Raw genomic sequence first — 19,037 nt, 5'->3', positions numbered from 1 at the left:
CTGAATAAGTTATTTCAGAACAAAAGTAATAAATGAAAATACATTCGATTTTTCACAAAGACGCATAATTTTCTCGCAGTCGAATGCTTTGTTACACTATTTAACTGAAGCAGTGGAATCTTCCTTCGTCGAGAGCAAATGTAAAATGAAATCGCTACTGTTTCCATCATGTGGAACAAGCAATTTGGAAATTTACGTTTTTTGCAAAATTCGTTTAAATTATCACTTCACACCAAATTGCATTATCAAAACTAAAATTAATTACCTTGATTCAGTACTCTGCCGCCATAAAATCTAGATAAATATTTCTTGTCGGCAGTTTCATTATGAACGTCATTTTAAATCAGATTGCTTGTTATTTTTTGATAATTAGTATTAATTTATAAATTCTTACCTTACCTCGTGGAAAATGAAGCCAACTCTGTTGACACATAGCACTTTAATCGTCGAAAGGGAGAATTTATTTAACTATCTAGATAGCCACATAAATACTACTACGATTCTAGATCTGTACGTGCTTTATGTGATTACGTGTGCATATGCGTGTGTCGAATCAAGTCATATGTCATAGTGAAGATCAGAAGGGAGGCTAGCCACGTGTATGTTAGGCGAAAATATTTGTGTAGTACTATTTTATTTTAGAGAAACATTAGCCGGGTTGGTGGTTGAATTCCATAAGTGATTATTGACGGTGCAGCCTATGGACTAATATTAAATTGTGCTACATTAGTACTACTGCCGGGATGCAAGCATTAATATTTTTATAATTGCAATGTAATATACTAGATGAGTTTTGCTATTTGGGGAGCAAAAAAACTGATGATGGTCGAGGTATAGGGGATATAAAATTTAGACTGGCTTTGGCTAGGAAAGTTTTCTGAAGAAGAGAAATTTGTTAACATCGAATACAGATTTAAGTATCCGGAAGTTTTTTCTAAAAGTTTTCCTACACAGTGTGGCCTTGTATGGAAGTGAAACATGGACGATAAACAGTTTAGACAAAACGAGAATAGAAGCTTTCGAAATGTGGTGCTACAGAAGAACGCTGAAGATTAAATTGGTAGATCACGTAAGTCATGAGGTGATACTGAATAAATTGGGGAGCAGAGAAATTTGTGGCACAACCTGACTAAAAGTAGGGATCGGTTGATAGGAGACGTTCCGAGGCAGCAAAGGATCACCAACTAAGTATTGGAGGGAAGCGTGGAGGGTAAAAACCGTAGAGGGAGTTCAAGAGATGAATACTCTAAGCAGATTCAGAAGGATGTTGATAAAGTAGTTAATGGGAGATGTAGTTAATGAGTGCTGCATCAAGCCAGTCTCTGGACTGAAGACCACAACAACAATGTATGGCGACATCATTTTAAATTATTACTGTTTTAATATATGCACCATTTTTGTTGTATCTTGACGGTCTATGCTCAATGCTGTTGATGTTCATTGATCACATCCTATCGGATTATCTCTGAGTAGATGTCTTTGAATATGTTTCTGCTTTCACATTGCAATTACTTCTGCGTCCTGCGTTACCAATTCTTCACTTGTTCTGAGTTTGTGACGGATTCTCGATTGCTGTGGAATGTGAAACAAGTGAAAGGTGTAATTAAGTCCTATTACTACGCAAGGGAATTTGATGACATAGTATTCTACTACGATTTAGCCAACGGCAGTGTTATCAGTAAGCACTTGTCAAGTACGCCATACGACATTTTAACCCCGCATTCCATCTCAAAGTAAAGTTCAGCAATTCATCCAGCGGTTTGCAGACACTTATATTGTCATAACCAACAAACACAGGTGATAATGGTTTAACTCGCAGGATGCATATATCGTTTATGGAGCAGTGAGAGTTGACCCGAGTAGGAAGCGAGATTGAAAAAAAAAAAAATAAATTTAATGAATAAGAGCTGCAGAAGCCTTAATCTACGATCTCCTTCACGGATTTTCGGCGAAGCTTACAATATGCAGCATTCTCCAGAGAACTTATGGCGGGCTGCTTGTTCTGAGACGATTGGGCAGCATGAAACACAGACTTCGACGATTGTGTGATAAGCTGGGCAGGGTTGGGAATTCTTTGATTACCGGTGTAGGTACGACAACTGTAGGGACTCCGAGAAAGGGTCAGTGGCGCACTACAAACCGAGATCAGAGCCATCAGTTGAGATGCAAACTGATGCTGGATGAAAGATTATTTGGGCAATATTGAGTATCAAATGTGAGCATCCTCTTATAGCCGGATCTATGTATTAACCACCGGACTCACCACCAGATGTTACCGGAAAGTTTAAAGAGAAATTCATGTGGCTTAAATGTATGTTCCCCACGCACAGTGTCATCAGTGGAGAAGATTTTAATCATACGGCTATCGACAGGAGTTTTTAAATATTTCTAGGTGTTGGTAATGGTAAGACAACTCGCTAAACATTGCTGAATGCCTCTTCTTTACAGTATCTATTTTAGATATTTGGAAAGCTCATTCCTGATGGAAATATATTGGATCTAATAGCAGTAAATGGATCAGACCTATCTGAAAATGTTCATACTTTAAATGGTAACAGGGCGTATAAGGTGGTTGTATAAGAGTAGCCCGTGATGAGAAGACCTTTCAGGAAAACGTAAACTGTTTATTATTTCAAGAGTAATCGCCATAACTGTGAAAACATTTATCTTGTTGTGAGACAAGACTGTCAATGCATTGTAGAAAAATGTTTGCGGTTGCCTATGGTACTATAATTGTACCAAGTATGCTCGTCGTCGTCCGAGGCAAATCGATGGCTACGAGTGTTTTCTTCAGTCTTTCAAAAGCATGGTAATCACATGTGGGGAGATCGGAATCGTATGGAGGACGTTTAAGGGCTTCCAGTGAAACTTGTGCATCGTAGTCAAAACAAGCTTAGCAATATGGGGACGAGCATTTTATTGCCAAGTTTATTAAGTCTTTTGTAGAAGTCCTTGGTAATCCTTTGCACTTCCTCCACACAGTCCATAGCTCTTCCCTTCTTATTTCCATATTTTGGGAGTCCTGTAAAAGATATTCATGGCCATAGATCTGCCCAGGTCTGGGCACAAATGTTTTTCCTTACGCAGATGTGTGCACATTTTTATTACGAGGCAAGTAATAAATGAAAAAATCAGTTGACGATTGGAAATGGCAGATTGTAGTCGAGCAGGGTTCGTATTGGTTTAATGATGAAGAAAGTGTTAATTTTTCGGAATTGAGGCAGTATACTGAGCAGTGATGAATACAGACACTTATCCGCGGAGGGGATATTTAGCTTGACGATGGGTATGGGGGTTGGGGGAAGCACAAAGATATAGGCTTAAAATTTAAGTGATAGTTTCTAACGACGTAGCAAAGCTATTAATATTTACCATTTTTCATGAATAACTAATATATAATTAAATAATATGTAGCTTAAGTACTAAGCTGTTGGGCTAAGCTTAAGTTAATTATATTAAATAATAAAATAATTTTATTGCACAAAAATACTCACTTACATCAAACTAATACGTCGAGTCTTTTTTACAGAATATCTCTTGATGACGTCATCAATAAAACTTTCTGTTGGCTCGCTGTCCCCTTCAGTTGAAATCTTTAGACAAGCTTTGAACTTTTCCTGACCCATCGTATTCCTTGATTTTGTCATCACCCTGTTCATTGTACTAAATGACCTTTCCACACTGCAAGTCGAAACGGGAGTGCATAGTACTCTCCCCTGTCCGTAGTGCTTCGCAGTGTCCGTAGTGCTTCGCAGCCGATGTCGGCTATCAGTTTGAAAGAAGCAACATCAGAAGACGTATCGTCTAATTTATTACTAATAACGTACCTAAAAGAATGCATGTCTGCAATAACAGCGTCGACGTTTTTAAGTCCCAAAATCAAGTACAGTTCTTTACAATCATTATCAATAAACTATAGAGATTTTTTAAAACTTTCAAAATATGCACTTAGTTCTATCACTTTTATTTCCTCTTCATCAAACTGTTGCTCAATGTCATCAACCATACTTTTAACAAACTTCCTTGCACTTTTCATAGCTTTAATCTGCTCCTCCACGATCGTGAATAGCGCACCTTTAACTTCTGTTGCGTTCTCCTGCAGTATTTTTAATTTTATTAAGAGTTTCAGTTTGTGCACTATGTCCATCGCTGTCACAAAGACAGTCGATGTGTCTTAAATGCTCCAGACTTCCAGAAACAAGTAGACGGATTTGCGTAATTTTAAGTGATTGTCTCTCCAAAACTTTACATAAGATTGAGACTTCATTTAGCGTATCGTCTAAAATCACTAAACCTCCAATGAAATTGGAATTCATTTCTAACAAGATTCCTGCTGCTAAACTTGTTAAATCCGCGCCGTCCTTGTGTATATGTTCACGTGCCATTATAACGGACTTGTAGGTTAGGAAAATAGCATGAACTGTGCGATAGGTACTTAACCATCGGATGTCAACAGCTTCGGGTATTTTTAAAACAGGTTGCTCTAAAGCACACTGAATTTCATGCAAACATTTTCTCGTTTGGAAGAACCATGTAAAAGTTTGTAAATGTCTTTACCAACATGTAATGTGCGTTTTATAATGGGGTGGTTATTCCTAGAGTTGGTGGCAGCAATTGACAAAACATGTGCCCTACAGTGAATGTATGGCAGCTTATGGCCCTTCCTCTCTGACAACCGAGTGCGGACTCCTGAGACAGAACCACTAAAATTAACAGCACCATCGAAAGAACCAGATAATAATCTGTCGCAATAAAGTTTTCTTTTCTTTAGTTCAGTATCAGTTGCTGTAAATATGGATTCAGCTGTAGTGCTTTTCAACTCAACGAGACATAAAAACGTTTCCTTCACTTCAAACGACGGAAAATGTGCAACGTATCGAACTACTAAAGACAGTTCACTTTGGTTGGAAACATTTGTACATTCGTCTGCCATTAATGAAAAATATTTGTCAGGGAGAATTGTTTCATCTTGAAAATCTAAAGACTCTTCCAAGCCGACCGAATTGGCCATGCGGTTCTAGGCGCTTCAGTCCGGAACCGCGCGACTGCTACGGCCGCAGGTCCGAATCGTGCCTCGGGCATGGATGTGTGTGATGTCCTTTGGTTAGTTAGGTTTAAGTAGTTCTAAGTTCTAGGGGACTGATGACCACAGATGTTAAGTCCCGTAGTGCTCAGAGCCATTTGATCCATTTGACTCTCCCAAAGAAGTCAACAATTCTGACGCAGTATACTTACTAAGATATGTGGCCCTTTCGCTCTGAAATTTTAACCACTTTTCAAGATTAATGTTGCTTTTCAGTACTACCTTCCGAATTAGAGGTTCATATTTTGTTGTGTAGGCTATTTCTTCCTTACTAAGAAAATACAGCCTTCGAATTTACGATGACAATGCTTGGCGGTTTAGGGGTTTTTCATTTACATTTTTTTTAAATATCTGCGTATGAATTGGAGCGTTTAATCCCAGTAATCTACATTTTTCCAGTGCCTGGAGATACTGGAAGTGTTCAGATACATTATATAACGGTAAGAGAGATATTTAGGAACCAAGTTTAAATTGTAAGACATTTCCTGGTGCGGGTGTGGACTCCGACCACAATCTATTAGTCATGAACTGCAGATTAAAACTGAAGAAACTGCAAAAAATTGGGAATTTAAGGAGATGGGATCTGGATAAACTGACAGAACCGGAGGTTGTAGAGAGTTTCAGAGAGAGCATTAGGGAACGATGGACAAGTATGGGGGCAAGAAATACAGTAGAAGAAGAATGAGTAACTTTGAGACATGAAATAGTGAAGGCAGCAGAGGATTAAGTAGGTAAAAAGACTAGGGCTAGTAGAAATCCTTGGGTAAGAGAGGATACATTGAATTTAATCGATGAAAGGAGAAAATATAAAAATGCAGTAAATGAAGCAGGAAAAAAGGAATACAAACGTCTTAAAACAGAGATCCACAGGAAGTGCAAAATGGCTAAGCAGGCATGGCTAGAGGACAAATGTAAGGCTGTAGAAGCATATATCATTAGGGGTAAGATGGATACTGCCTACAGTAAAATTAAAGAGACCTTTGGAGAAAAGAGAACCACTTGTATGAATATCAAGAGCTCAGATGGAAACATATTTTTAAGCAAAGAAGGAAAAGCCGAAAGATTGAGTCTATACAAGGGCGATGAACTTGAGGACAACATTATAGAAATGGGAGAGAATGTAGACGAAGATGGAATGGGAAATATGATTCTGAGTGAAGATTTTGGCAGAGCACTGAAAGACATAAGTCGAAACAAGGCCCCAGGAGTACACAACATTCCATTAGAACTACTGATAGCCTTGAGAGAGCCAGCCATGACAAAACTCTACCATCTGTTGAGCAAGATGTATGAGATAGGCGAAATACCCTCAGACTTCAGGAAGAATATAATAATTCCAATCACAAAGAAAGCAAGTGTTGACAGATGTGAAAATTACCGAACTATCAGTTTAATAAGACACTGCTGCAAAATACTAAAAGGAATTATTTACAGACGAATGGAAAAACTGGTAGAAGCCGTCCTCGGGGAAGATCAGTTAGGATTCGGTATGACAATGTTGGCAGAAGTAGTCTCTTTCAAATTCTGAAGCTGGCAGCGATAAAATACAGGGAGCGAAAGGTTATTTACAATTTGTACAGAAACCAGGTGGCAGCTATAAGTCGCGCGACCGCCACGGTCGCAGGTTCGAATCCTGCCTCGGGCATGGATGTGTGTGATGTCCTTAGGTTAGTTAGGTTTAAGTAGTTCTAATTTATAGGGGACTGATGACCCCAGATGTTAAGTCCCATAGAGCTCGGAGCCATTTGAACCATTTGAGCAGTTATAAGAGTAGAGGGACATCAGAGGGAAGCAGTGGTTGGGATGGGAGTGAGACAGGGTTGTAGCCTCTCCCCGATATTATTCAATCTGTATATTGAGCAAGCAGTAAAGGAAACAAAAGAAAAATTCGGAGTAGGAATTAAAATCCCTGGAGGAGAAATAAAAACTTTGACGTTCGCCGATGACATTGTAATTCTGTCAGAGACAGCAAAAGATCTGGAAGAGCAGTTGAACGGAATGGACAGTGTCTTCAAAGGAGGATATAAGACGAACATCAACAAAAGCAAAACGAATATAATGGAATGTAGTCGAGTTAACTCGTGTGATGCCGAGGGAATTAGATTAGGAACCGGGAAACTTAAAGTAATAAATGAGTTTTGCTATTTGGGGAGCAAAATAACTAATGATGGTCGAAGTAGAGAGGATATAAAATTTAGACTGGCAATGGCAAGGAAAGCGTTTCTGAGGAAGAGAAATTTGTGAACATCGGGTATAGATTTAAGTGTCAGGAAGTCCTTTCTAAAAGTATTTGTACGGCGTGTAGACATTTATGGAAGTGAAACATGGTCGATAAATAGTTAGGACAAGAAGACAATAGAAGCTCTCGAAATGTGGTGCTACAGAAGAATGCTGAAGATTAGATGGGTAGATCACATAACTAATGAGGAGGTATTGAAGAGAATTGGGGAGAAGAGAAATTTGCGGCACAACTTGACTAGAAGATGGGATCGGTTGGTAGGACATGTTCTGAGGCGTCAAGGGATCACCAATTTAGTACTGGAGGGCAAAGTGGAGGCTAAAAATTGTTAGAGGGAGACCAAGAGATGAATATACTAAGCAGATTCAGCAGGATGTAGGTTGCAGTAGGTACTGGGAGATGAAGAAGCTTGCAGAGGATAGAGTAGCCAGGAGTGCTGAATCAAACCAGTCTCTGGACTGGAGACCACAACAAGAGCTGTCGAAGCCTTCTCTACACCGTTTGCCTCGATACAACACGTCCAGTGGATGCTGCGAGGGCAGATGCCAGTTACTGCGCAGCACTAAGGCTGTACCGTAGTGCCCTTACAGTCAAGTAATGGTCCTGTCTTTCTGATGTCACACATGGCCGGCTCTGCCCTGTTCTTCATGATATAGCTTCGGTCTCTGCAATCTATCGCCACATTCGAGAAACAACAGAACGGTATACGTTAACTCATCTTTCCACACGAGTTGGCGACTGTTCTGCTTCCCTTCTTTCTATGATCCTCCACTGTAGAGAGTGTGGTACGCGACTTCTCTGTTCCACACTGGACCGTCTGTGACCGTGTATACAGCAATTGTGGATGTAGGACTACCCGGTAAACACTACTCACTTGATAGGTGCCCTGGCACTTTCGCTGGCGTGGTTTTCCGTTGACTGAAATCCAAACTTCCGAGCAGAATACGATTATACGGACATCAGTTGCCAGATTGTTTGATTATATCCTGAACTAGACGCAAATAGCGGTTTGTTACGTTAATTTTTGATACCATTGTAGTTACATGTTTACTACCACGATTCTGTATTTGTATCTGCTTTTTGTGATTATGTGTGTATATGCGTCTGTAGAATCAAGTCAAATGTCATAGACAGAAGCAGAAGGGAGGCTAGACGAGTGCGGGTTATGGGAAAGTATTTATGTAGTACTGAATTATTTTGTGTAAGAGACTAGATTCAAGAACTGCAGATTCAGCAGATCATCATCCCGATGATGTTCTGTGTCCTGCTTCGAAGGTGCCAGAAGTCCACAGTGTGACAAGGGGCCAATCTTCATCACAAAACGAGAATATACGCCGTACCAACAACAACTGTGTACGAAACAGATAAAGACCTTATATTAACAATGTAACCCGGCGGTTGACTGGAGTACAATTCTTTTAGCGAACTTTACAAAAAAATGGCTCTGAGCACTATGGGACTCAACATCTTAGGTCATAAGTCCCCTAGAACTTAGAACTACTTAAACCTAACTAACCTAAGGACATCACACACACCCATGCCCGAGGCAGGATTCGAACCTGCGACCGTAGCAGTCCCGCAGTTCCGGACTGCAGCGCCAGAACCACTAGACCACCGCGGCCGGCTAGCGAACTTTACAAAGCAAGCCGATGCACAAGAGCTAAAGTGTGAGCCAATAGCATTTTTCTAGATCTGCATCTTTATGGATACTCTGCAAATCACACTTATGCGCCTGGAAGACGGTTCATCGAAGATCCTTCACAATAATTCTCTATTATTCCACTCCCGTACAGCGCGCGGAAGAAACGAGTACTTAGTTCTGATTTCCCTAATTTTATTATGTTGACCGTTTCTCCCTATGTTGGTCGGCGTCAAAACAATATCTTCACACTTGGGGAGAAAGTTGTAGATTGAAATTTCGTGATACTATTCCCTTTTAACGAAAAACGCCTTTGTTTTAATGGTGTCAATTCGATATCCTCTATCATCTCTGACACTCTCTCCCCTATTTCTCGATAATGCAAAACACGCTTCTATTGTTTAAACTTTCTAGATGCACTCCATTGATCCTATCTCCTAAGGATCCCACACCACGCAGCAGAACCCCAAAAGCGGACGGCCAACCGTAGTGTGGCCAGTATCTATAGTAGTTCCGTTAAATTTTCTAAGCGTTCTGCCAATAAAACGCAGTCATTGGATTGCCTTAGCCTCAACATTTTCTGTGTGTTCTTCTCAATTGAAATTGTTCGTAATTGTAGTTCCTAGGTCACATAATGTTATTAGTAATATTCACGTACGGGCCCAATAGGGTCATGCGAGATGCAATCAATGTAAGTCGCATTTCATGGCTGACTTCCTTTGTGTTCAAGTTAGTTTGATCCTTTCAGATTGAAGTCTTTCTTTCATCAGACCCCTGTGTACCGGGCCGTTTTCTAATTTCCCTCTGATCAATATTCTAATCAAATATCGTTTGTCTGAATGTTTTCTATCCACAACGTGCGCCTGAGTTATACCGGCTACTTTAAGATACTCCTTAACCACAGCGATGCATTTAATTGGCTCAGTTTTTGCCTTACTCCTGTGTTCGTAGAATTTTGCTATTTATTTTGTCCACCTAGTGGGTGCCACTCTTTTCATGTGCCCAAAAAATATAAGTCTTCCTTTTCTCATGTCACCATGTATGTCTCTGTATGCTTCTATTTCCTTCTCAGCCTATAAGTTTCTCCATCAGTAATGTTGGGGGCCTCATATTTTCCTAATAATCTCTCATTCTTTCTTTTGAATTTCTTCAATATCTATCTTTCTATTTAAAATTGAAGTTTATGCTCAATAAAGACATTGTGGTCTGATTAGAGTGCTGTAATACCTAAGTGAACTGAATTTAGAAAGTGACATTTTATTATAATTATTTTGTGTTAAGCTGAATGAAGTGTCATTTTTAATTTCCCCAAATGTTTTAAACTGAGAGACCCTTTTAACTTTTCCATATTTCGTGTTTAAAAACTTTGGTGCTTGTTTGTTGCATTTCATATATACCGTTTTTCGAATGTTTTTTTTTTTCGCAACTTCTCTAAGAATTTCAATTTGTTTTTGGGCTGTGGTAATATCCCTAGTTTTAAAATGTCCATATCATCAGCAAAGGCTATGCAATCTTGCAAGTATTACTACTACCTAAACTGATTGTATGATCTGTATTTTGACTCGTCTTTTGCTCTCGCCATTCTGTAATTACCTTTTCCAACACTCTCTGTCCTACGCTAGTCTTTTTCTCCCACGAATTAAACTTTAGATCTAGTGTCGGTTAACGTTTACTTGATCAGTGTTCGAGTTTTATTATCTACCCCATGTTCCTTCAAAATTTGTAAAAGAGATTCACGATTAATTGGGTCTTAGGCCTTTTTGAAACCAACGCATGTACACACAGTATTGATAGTAGAAATAATTTGGTGAATTAGGATTAGTTTTAATGAAGAATTTGTTCCGGACAGGATCTGTTTTGTCTAAAGCCTGCTTGGTATTTACCAATTTTAGATCGTAACGTTTCTTGGGCTCGATCACCTAAACACTGCGAGAGAATTTTGCATGTAACCGGAAGAAGAGAGATTCTTCAATAATTATTAGCATAAGTTCTATTCCCTTTTTTATGCAATTATCCTGCTTGTTGAAAATCAAACTGCCATTTTTATTTTTGAAGCAAGGACTTTGACGTAGGTAACAGTTTATTTTTGTTTGAATGTTTTATTAAAGTTTGTTTTAGTGTTCTTTTGGAAGACTCTTTCATTTTTCTAAAAGTTAAACCATTTTCGCAGTTTCTTTCATTCTGTCGGATTAATTAAGATATTTCTTTTGTCGCAGTTAGAAAGGTGTTTAACGTATTTTTAGTTTTGTTACTGTTCTAATTTCTGAATGCCTCTCGCCTAGACGTAACTGTTGTTTCACAATCCGTATTCCACCAAGGGAGTTTTTGTATATTTCGAAGCGGAATTGAATTTTTTGCTGTTTGATGAACTTTTCTTTTAGGCTTTGCCAATTGTTGGATTGTTTCCGTCACTTGTTAGAGTTGGGGTTACTTTAGCAGCTTTAAATTTAGGGATAGTGTTTCCTTGGAAGGAATTTTTAGGTTGAAGTTTTACTTTGATTCCCGTGAAATAACGGTCCGAATCAATATTAGTTCCTTTCCTAACTCGCGCGATTTAAAATTTCTTTGTGGTTAGGGTACGAAAATGCTACATGATCGATATGAAATTTCCCAATAAATGTAATGGGTGCACGCCAAGTTATTTGTTTAGAAGGGTTCTTACGTAAATGTATTGACATGTTTTAAAATTAAAGTCTTTGTACGTTTCAACAAGTCTCTGGCCAGTTTGGTTTGTCCATTTATGCGCAAGAAATTCCATCCATTTTGTTCTTGTATTTTTTTCTCTTTACTTAATTGAACATTAAAATCACCCATTAAAATTTTAACTTGGTTAGAGGGAATATTCACGGGGATGCTTTCTAACGGTTATCAAACTTCATGAAGGTCTGAAGGAATGTTCGAGGTGATGTTTTCTAACTGTTATCAAGCTTCATTAACTTCAATTTTTGTACTGTTATCATCATTGACTGGCATATGGGCATTAATTTGTGGCTTTATTTATGCATTTAATAGAATTTGTTGTACGTCTATTATTAATGGGTTTTACCTTTGTTCTTAAATTTAATATATTTTTGGAGACATTAGAATCGACTCCCGTGTGTGGTCTATTATTAAGTATTCTTTTATCAGTTTTACCTTTAAAAAGACAATAACTGCCGAAATTCATGAAGTTATAGTCCGTCACTCGTGAAATGACAAAATTTTAATCTTGTGTTCTTTTGATGTATCACACAATTTATGAAGTACACTTGATTGCAGATGTGTTTGTATGTAAAGCGTTGCAAAGAACGTAGTTGTTACGCTGACCACTTTTCCGCTTGCTACAAGGCAGATGCAAAGTGAATTTGAATTTGTTTTGTTTTGGTCCGGGACTGCTTATTCAGTTTGCGCAGGTGTCCGCCATATGTGATGGAACGTTCAGTATCCGCCACCTGTGGCCCGTCCAATTACCTAAGCACGTTCGGCTTCTTAGACTTTTAGTTACAAAGTTACTGAGACGATAATCCACAAGCACGCAACTTCCCCAAAAGCCTATTTTGTGAATTAATTTACCCGATTTAGATGCGAACCATCGCTAACTTGTTGTCCTCCCGAGGACACCTGATTTATTATGCCTCCTAAGATATTCAGCTGCTACAGAAGATACATCTAAGGTGAGGGAGCAACTACATTTCCCTACTGGAAGCCATTACTTCTGCGCATCAGTAGCTATTTACATTCGAGGAAACATTATTTAGCTGACTTCACGTAGAGATAAATGACACTGGCGAATAATGAAAGTGAGTAAGTTATTTGAGAACAAAAACAATAAATGGGAATAGATTCGATTTCTCATAAGGATGCATAATTTTGTCACAGGCGAATGCTTTATTATACTAGTTAAGTCAAGCAGTGGAATGATACTGTCCTGAAAGAAAAATGTAAAATGAAGTCGTTACTATTACCATCAACTGCCACAATCAATTTGGAAATTTAAGTTTGTTTTGCAAAATTCTACATCTACATCTACATCCATACTCCGCAAGCCACCTGACGGTGTGTGGAGGAGGGTACCTTCAGTACCTCTATCGGTTCTCCCTTCTATTCCAGTCTCGTATTGTTCGTGGAAAGAAGGATTGTCGGTATGCCTCTGTGTGGGCTCTAATCTCTCTGATTTTATCCTCATGGTCTCTTCGCGAGATATACGTAGGAGGGAGCAATATACTGCTTGACTCTTCGGTGAAGGTATGTTCTCGAAACTTCAATAAAAGCCCGTACCGAGCTACTGAGCGTCTCTCCTGCAGAGTCTTCCACTGGAGTTTATCTATCATCTCCGTAACGCTTTCGCGATTAATAAATGATCCTGTAACGAAGCGCGCTGCTCTCCGTTGGATCTTCTCTATCTCTTCTATCAACCCTATCTGATACGGATCCCACACTGCTGGGCAGTATTCAAGCAGTAGGCGAACATGCGTACTGTAACCTACTTCCTTTGTTTTCGGATTGCATTTCCTTAGGATTCTTCCAATGAATCTCAGTCTGGCGTCTGCTTTACCGACGATCAACATTATATGATCATTCCATTTTAAATCACTCCTAATGCGTACTCCCAGATAATTTATGGTATTAACTGCTTCCAGTTGCTGACCTGCTATTTTGTAGCTAAATGATAAAGGATCTATCTTTCTGTATATTCGCAGCACATTACACTTGTCTACATTGAGATTCAATTGCCATTCCCTACACCATGTGTCAATTCGCTGCAGATCCTCCTGCATGTCAGTACAATTTTCCATTGTTACAACCTCTCGGTACACCACAGCATCATCTGCAAAAAGCCTCAGTGAACTTCCGATGTCATCCACCAGGTCATTTATGTATATTGTGAATTGCAACGGTCCTATGACACTCCCCTGCGGCACACCTGAAATCACTCTTACTTCGGAAGACTTCTGTCCATTGAGAATAACATGCTGCGTCCTGTTATCTAGGAACTCCTCAATCCAATCACACAATTGGTCTGATAGTCCATATGCTCTTACTTTGTTCATTAAACGACTGTGGGGAACTGTATCGAACGCCTTGCGGAAGTCAAGAAACACGGCATCTACCTGTGAACCCGTGTCTATGGCCCTCTGACTCTCGTGGACGAATAGCGCGAGCTGGGTTTCATATGACCGTCTTTTTCGAAAACCATCACTTCACATCAAATTCCATTATCAAAAGTGATACTAACTACCCTGATTCAATACTCTGCGGCCATAAACTCTCGATAAATATTTCATGTCGGAGGTTTAATTATGATCGTCATTTAAAAGCAGATTGCTTGTTATTTTTCGGTAATTCGAATTAATTGATCATTTCTTAGTTACGTTATGGAAAATGAATCAAACTGTGGTGATACAATGCACTTCATTCGTCGAGAGAGGTAATTAATTTATCTATCTAGATGGTCACATAAATACTAATACGATTCTACATCTGTAACTACTTTATGTGATTGTGTGTATACATGCGTGTGTCGAATCAAGTCATATGTCATAAGAGTAGAAGGGAGGCTAGCCACGTTTAGGTTAGGCGAAAGTATTAGTGTAATACTGAGATATTTTCGTGAAATTGTAGCTGGTTTGGTGGTTGCATTCCGTGAACTTTCACTGAAGGTGACCTCTATTTGGTAATATTAAAGTGTGCTTCAGTAGTACTACAGCGAGTATTCCGGTTTTAATAATTTCATCAGTGTTATGTATTTCAACAGAATGGTACATTATTAAGTTTTAAATTATGCACCACTGTTGTATCGAGAACGGTCTGTACGCAGTGGTGCTGACATTCATTGCTCACACCTTTTCGGATAATAATCTGAGTTTATTCCTCTGAATATGTTCATGCCTTCGTACAAAGCAGTTACTGCTGATTCCTACATAAGCCATTCCGTATTCTTCTTTTGAGTTTGTGATGGAATCAGAATATGATTCGTGTTTGGTGTGGAGTGTGCACAAAGTGAACTGTGATATGAAGTCCAATTACTTCACACGGGAATTTAGTGGTATAGTATGCTACTACAGTTTAGCTAACGGTTGTTATCGACAAGTGCATGTCATGTGCAACGAACGTCATTTTAATCGCAGATTCCATCTCACATTAATGTTCAGGAGGTTCATAAAGCGACCAACACTGATGGAATCATAAGCAACAGACACAAGAGACAGCGGATTACCGCGCAGAACGCACATGTCGTTTATGGAGTAGTGAGTGTTGTGCCGAGTAAAAGATGAAATTGAAAAACAATCATGAATATTACAATAGCTGCAGAAGTCTTTGAAGTGTTGGCAGAAGTGCCAACACCTTGTAGTTAGAGGAGGCCGAAATGCACGCGATAAGCTCACGCAGACTGGCGTGAGGTCTGGAGCATTACAAGGTTATTAATATAGCAAATAAAGTACGTCGTTGAAGTAATACTTAACTTTATTCCATAATTGGAGAACATAGGTCTTGATTATACATAAGTGCAATCCCGTAATGGCGCCTTGCTAGGTCGTAGCAACAGACGTAGCTGAAGGCTAATCTAACTATCGTCTCGTCCTTTATTTAAACAACTGAAATAAATCTAAACCAAACAAGTTCTCTGCAGAAGAAGAACGAAGTATGTAAAATGACACAAGTTTTGTTCGTCTCTTGTATGTTGCAAGAAGGCTGCACTGTCCTAACACAGGGATATGCTGTCCTGAATAACTAGTGAGCTTAACACTGGCAGCACGCAACGGACGTTTGCCCAGTTGATTGTATGTGTCGTGATTGATCAGAGATACTGCAGCTCCGGTATCGAGCTGGAATGGTATCACGTTTCCGTCAAAGTCCAAATTTACAAAAAGTTTATTGTCCTGCTGACGACAAGGGCGACTGTCTCGTGCTTCTCTCTCTAACAGTGACTGTGTTCGTCCCACAAAAAGTGGGCGTCGACATCGACGGAAATCCCGTCAAGTCGCAAGTGCTTCTGTCCCAGAAACAGTTCACGTTGCACGAAACAACTTGCTCGTCAGCACTGTACTTGTTTCGGAATCGATGCTGCGATTACGAATATGTGCTCTTCTTCAATGGCGTGTGCCGAACAACAATCCGCACCACCGCGGAAATTCTTTGCATGGCCGAAAGCCACTTCTCCTTGGCAACGCTTACACATCGATTTTGCTGGTCCCTTCTGGAATGCTCGATGATTGGTTGTGGTCGATTCTTTCAGTAATTTTCCTTTTGTTGTCAGGATGTCTTCCACGACGTCTTCTGCCACCATCAAAGCGTTATCCGCTATCTTTTGCATTGAAGGTCTTCCACAGACTATTGTTTCCGACAATCGTCCACGATTCATGTCCGCCGAATTTCAGTCATACTGCAAGGCCAATGGTATTGAACATCTGACGTCCGCGCCGTTTTCGCCGCCGTCAAACGGTGCCGCTGAACGTTTGGTCCGGACTTTCAAGTCACAAATGTTGAAGTTGAAAGAGTCGCATTCTCGGGAGGACGCATTATTGCTCTTTTTGTCCTCGTATCGCTCTCAGCCTCGAGATGGTCGCTCCCCGGCTGAGCTGCTCCATGGTCGTCCTTATCGAACTTTGATGTCTTTGCTACATCCGCCGCATAAGGTTCCTGTGCAGCGGCAGCCACCTGATTTTGCTCCAGGCGACGTTGTATACTATCGCAACTTTCGAGGTTCACGGCGTTGGCTCGCAGGGCGCATTCTTCGCTGCCTCGGCCGCGCAATGTATCTGGTTTTGGGGGCCTCTGGTGAGGTGCGTCGGCATCTCAATCAGCTGCGCCTCTGTCGTCGCCTGGGTTCTGCCGCTCCCCGTCTGCTTTCAGCAACGGTGCCGTCCGGTCAGCGCCCTGGGGCCCCATCTACTGGCTCGCCTGATCCCCAGGTGTTACCGACGCTGCCTTCCATTTTGCCCCATGGCGATGCGCCGCCGCCGCCGCCGCCTGTTCTCCCGCTGGCGGAGCCCGCAGTGGACGCGTCGCTGCAACCGCCGGGCGCCTCCCTGGGTCACGCGCCGTCGATCGCTTCCCGTGACCAGTTGTCCTCCGCCATTGAACTCTTGCCCGCTCCGGACCATCTGTCGTCTTCGCCAGTCGGGTGCTCCGACCCGATGGAGGTCGACCCTTCGGCCACTCCTGCCTCTCTACGGGCGCATATACCGCATGTTGGCGTCCACCCTGGACTAGGTTTTAAGGCGTTTCCTAGCTCCCCTCGGACCGAATGGCCGGGTGCGGGTGGCACAGACTCGCCTATTGTTAGGCTCCCCACCTCGTCGCATACGTCAACATGGGGTCCTCCCCACGGCGGGCGGAAGCCTTATAACACAACCGTTCGCCGATTTCCCGGGGAGGAATGTGGTGTCACGGCCAGATACCACATTTGCTAGGTGGTAGCTTTTAAATCGGCCGCGGTCCGCTAGTATACGACGGACCCGCGTTTCGGCACTTTCAGTGATGGCAGACCGAGCGCATCCACACGGCAGGTCTAGAGAGACGTACTAGCACTCGCCCCATTTGTATAGCCGACTTAGCGAGCAATGGTTCACTGACAAATACGCTCTCATTTGCCGAGACGATAGTTAGCATAGTCTTCAGCTACGTCTGTTGCTACGACTTAGCAAGGCGCCATTACGGGATTGCACTTATGTATAATCAAGACCTATGTTCTCCAATTATGGAATAAAGTTAAGTATTACTTCAACGATGTACTTAATTTGCTACATTAATAACCTTGTAATGTTCCAGACCTCACGCCAGTCTGCGTGAGCTTATCGCGTGCATTTCGGCCCCCTCTAACTACAAGGTGTTGGCACTTCTGCCAACACTTCAGTCTTAATCCACGCCCTTGTTCATGGAATTTCAACGAAGCTTACAGTGTGCAACATTCTCCACAGAACTGATCACAGACCCCCTGTTCTGAATCGAGTAGGCGGCGTCAACAAGAGCCTTCGAAGATTGTGTGAAAAGCTGGACAGGGATGGGAGTTACTAGATTGGCGATGTAGGTTCCAAAACTGTAGGGCCTCCGTAAACTGGTCAGTTGCGTCCTACAAACCGAGATCAGAGTCATATAGCTGATGGTGTGTACAATACTCACAAGGTTTTTTAGCCTAGGCGACTTCATACCCATTTCACCCTGATCAGCTGCCGAGGTATTCACAAAAGCGTACAGTGACTGGAAGCGCTCCCAAAAAGATGTGGAGTTCACACAGTACAATGCAGAGAATCTTAGCTAAACCCGAAATCACGGCAGTTAATTTTCGTGGTAAATGGAAGTGAATATCGAAAGAATATGTGTGTAGGAAATAGAAGAAGTGCACTTATCGCAAAAGACGAGACTCGGATCAGCTGAGATAGAAATTGAAACTGCAGGCCAGATTACATGGGAAAGACTCATAATCAAGTGTGGCCGTAATCTTATACCTGGATCCATCTGTTAACCATCGGTCTCACGCCCAGCTTTAACCGAAATCTTTAAATAAAAGCTCATCTTGCTAAAATGTGTGGTGCCCATTCATATTGCTACCACTGAAGTTTTAAACGTATTGATATCGATGTTAATAAGTGAACACTTGTATGTGTTGGCCATGGGATGACACGTCACTAAACATTGCTAAATGCCGTTTTCAAAAGCACCTACTTTAGATAGTTTGGAAGACCACTCGCGATGGAAATATTAAGAATCTATTAAGAATGCATGTTCCTCATTCTCACTGTCTTGATTATAGAAGATTTTAATCGCAAAGATATGGATAGGAATTATTAAACATTTGTGAGAGTTGGTCACGGTAAGACACCACGCTCAAAATTGTTAAACACATTTCCTAGAAGGTACACAGTATAGATAGTTGCAGGCCGGAGTGGCCGAGCGGTTCTAGGCGCTACAGTCTGGAACCGCGTGACCGCTACGGTCGTAGGTTCGAATCCTGCCTTGGACGTGGATGTGAGTGATCGCCTTAGGTTAGTTAGGTTTAAGTAGTTCTAAGTTCTAGGGGACTGATAACCTCAGCAGTTAAGTCCCATAGTGCTCAGAGCCATTTGAACCATTTTGTAGATAGTTCGGAAGCCTAC

At 41.0% G+C, this 19,037-nt stretch overlaps 1 protein-coding gene across 1 annotated transcript in view; it reads right to left on the bottom strand.

Moving 5' to 3' along the window:
* Nucleotides 1-3,913: 3,913 nt before the first annotated feature.
* LOC126184418 (craniofacial development protein 2-like) overlaps nt 3,914-19,037 on the bottom strand; it is a 122,386-nt gene continuing 107,262 nt past the window's right edge. The window contains exon 2 of the mRNA XM_049926806.1: nt 3,914-4,096. Coding sequence (XP_049782763.1) covers nt 3,914-4,096 — 183 coding nt within the window. The remainder of the gene's footprint in view (nt 4,097-19,037) is intronic.

This window comes from Schistocerca cancellata, chromosome 4 (assembly GCF_023864275.1).
Source record: "Schistocerca cancellata isolate TAMUIC-IGC-003103 chromosome 4, iqSchCanc2.1, whole genome shotgun sequence".
NCBI lineage: Eukaryota > Metazoa > Arthropoda > Insecta > Orthoptera > Acrididae > Schistocerca > Schistocerca cancellata.
This window is presented reverse-complemented; position numbering and strand designations above follow the sequence as displayed.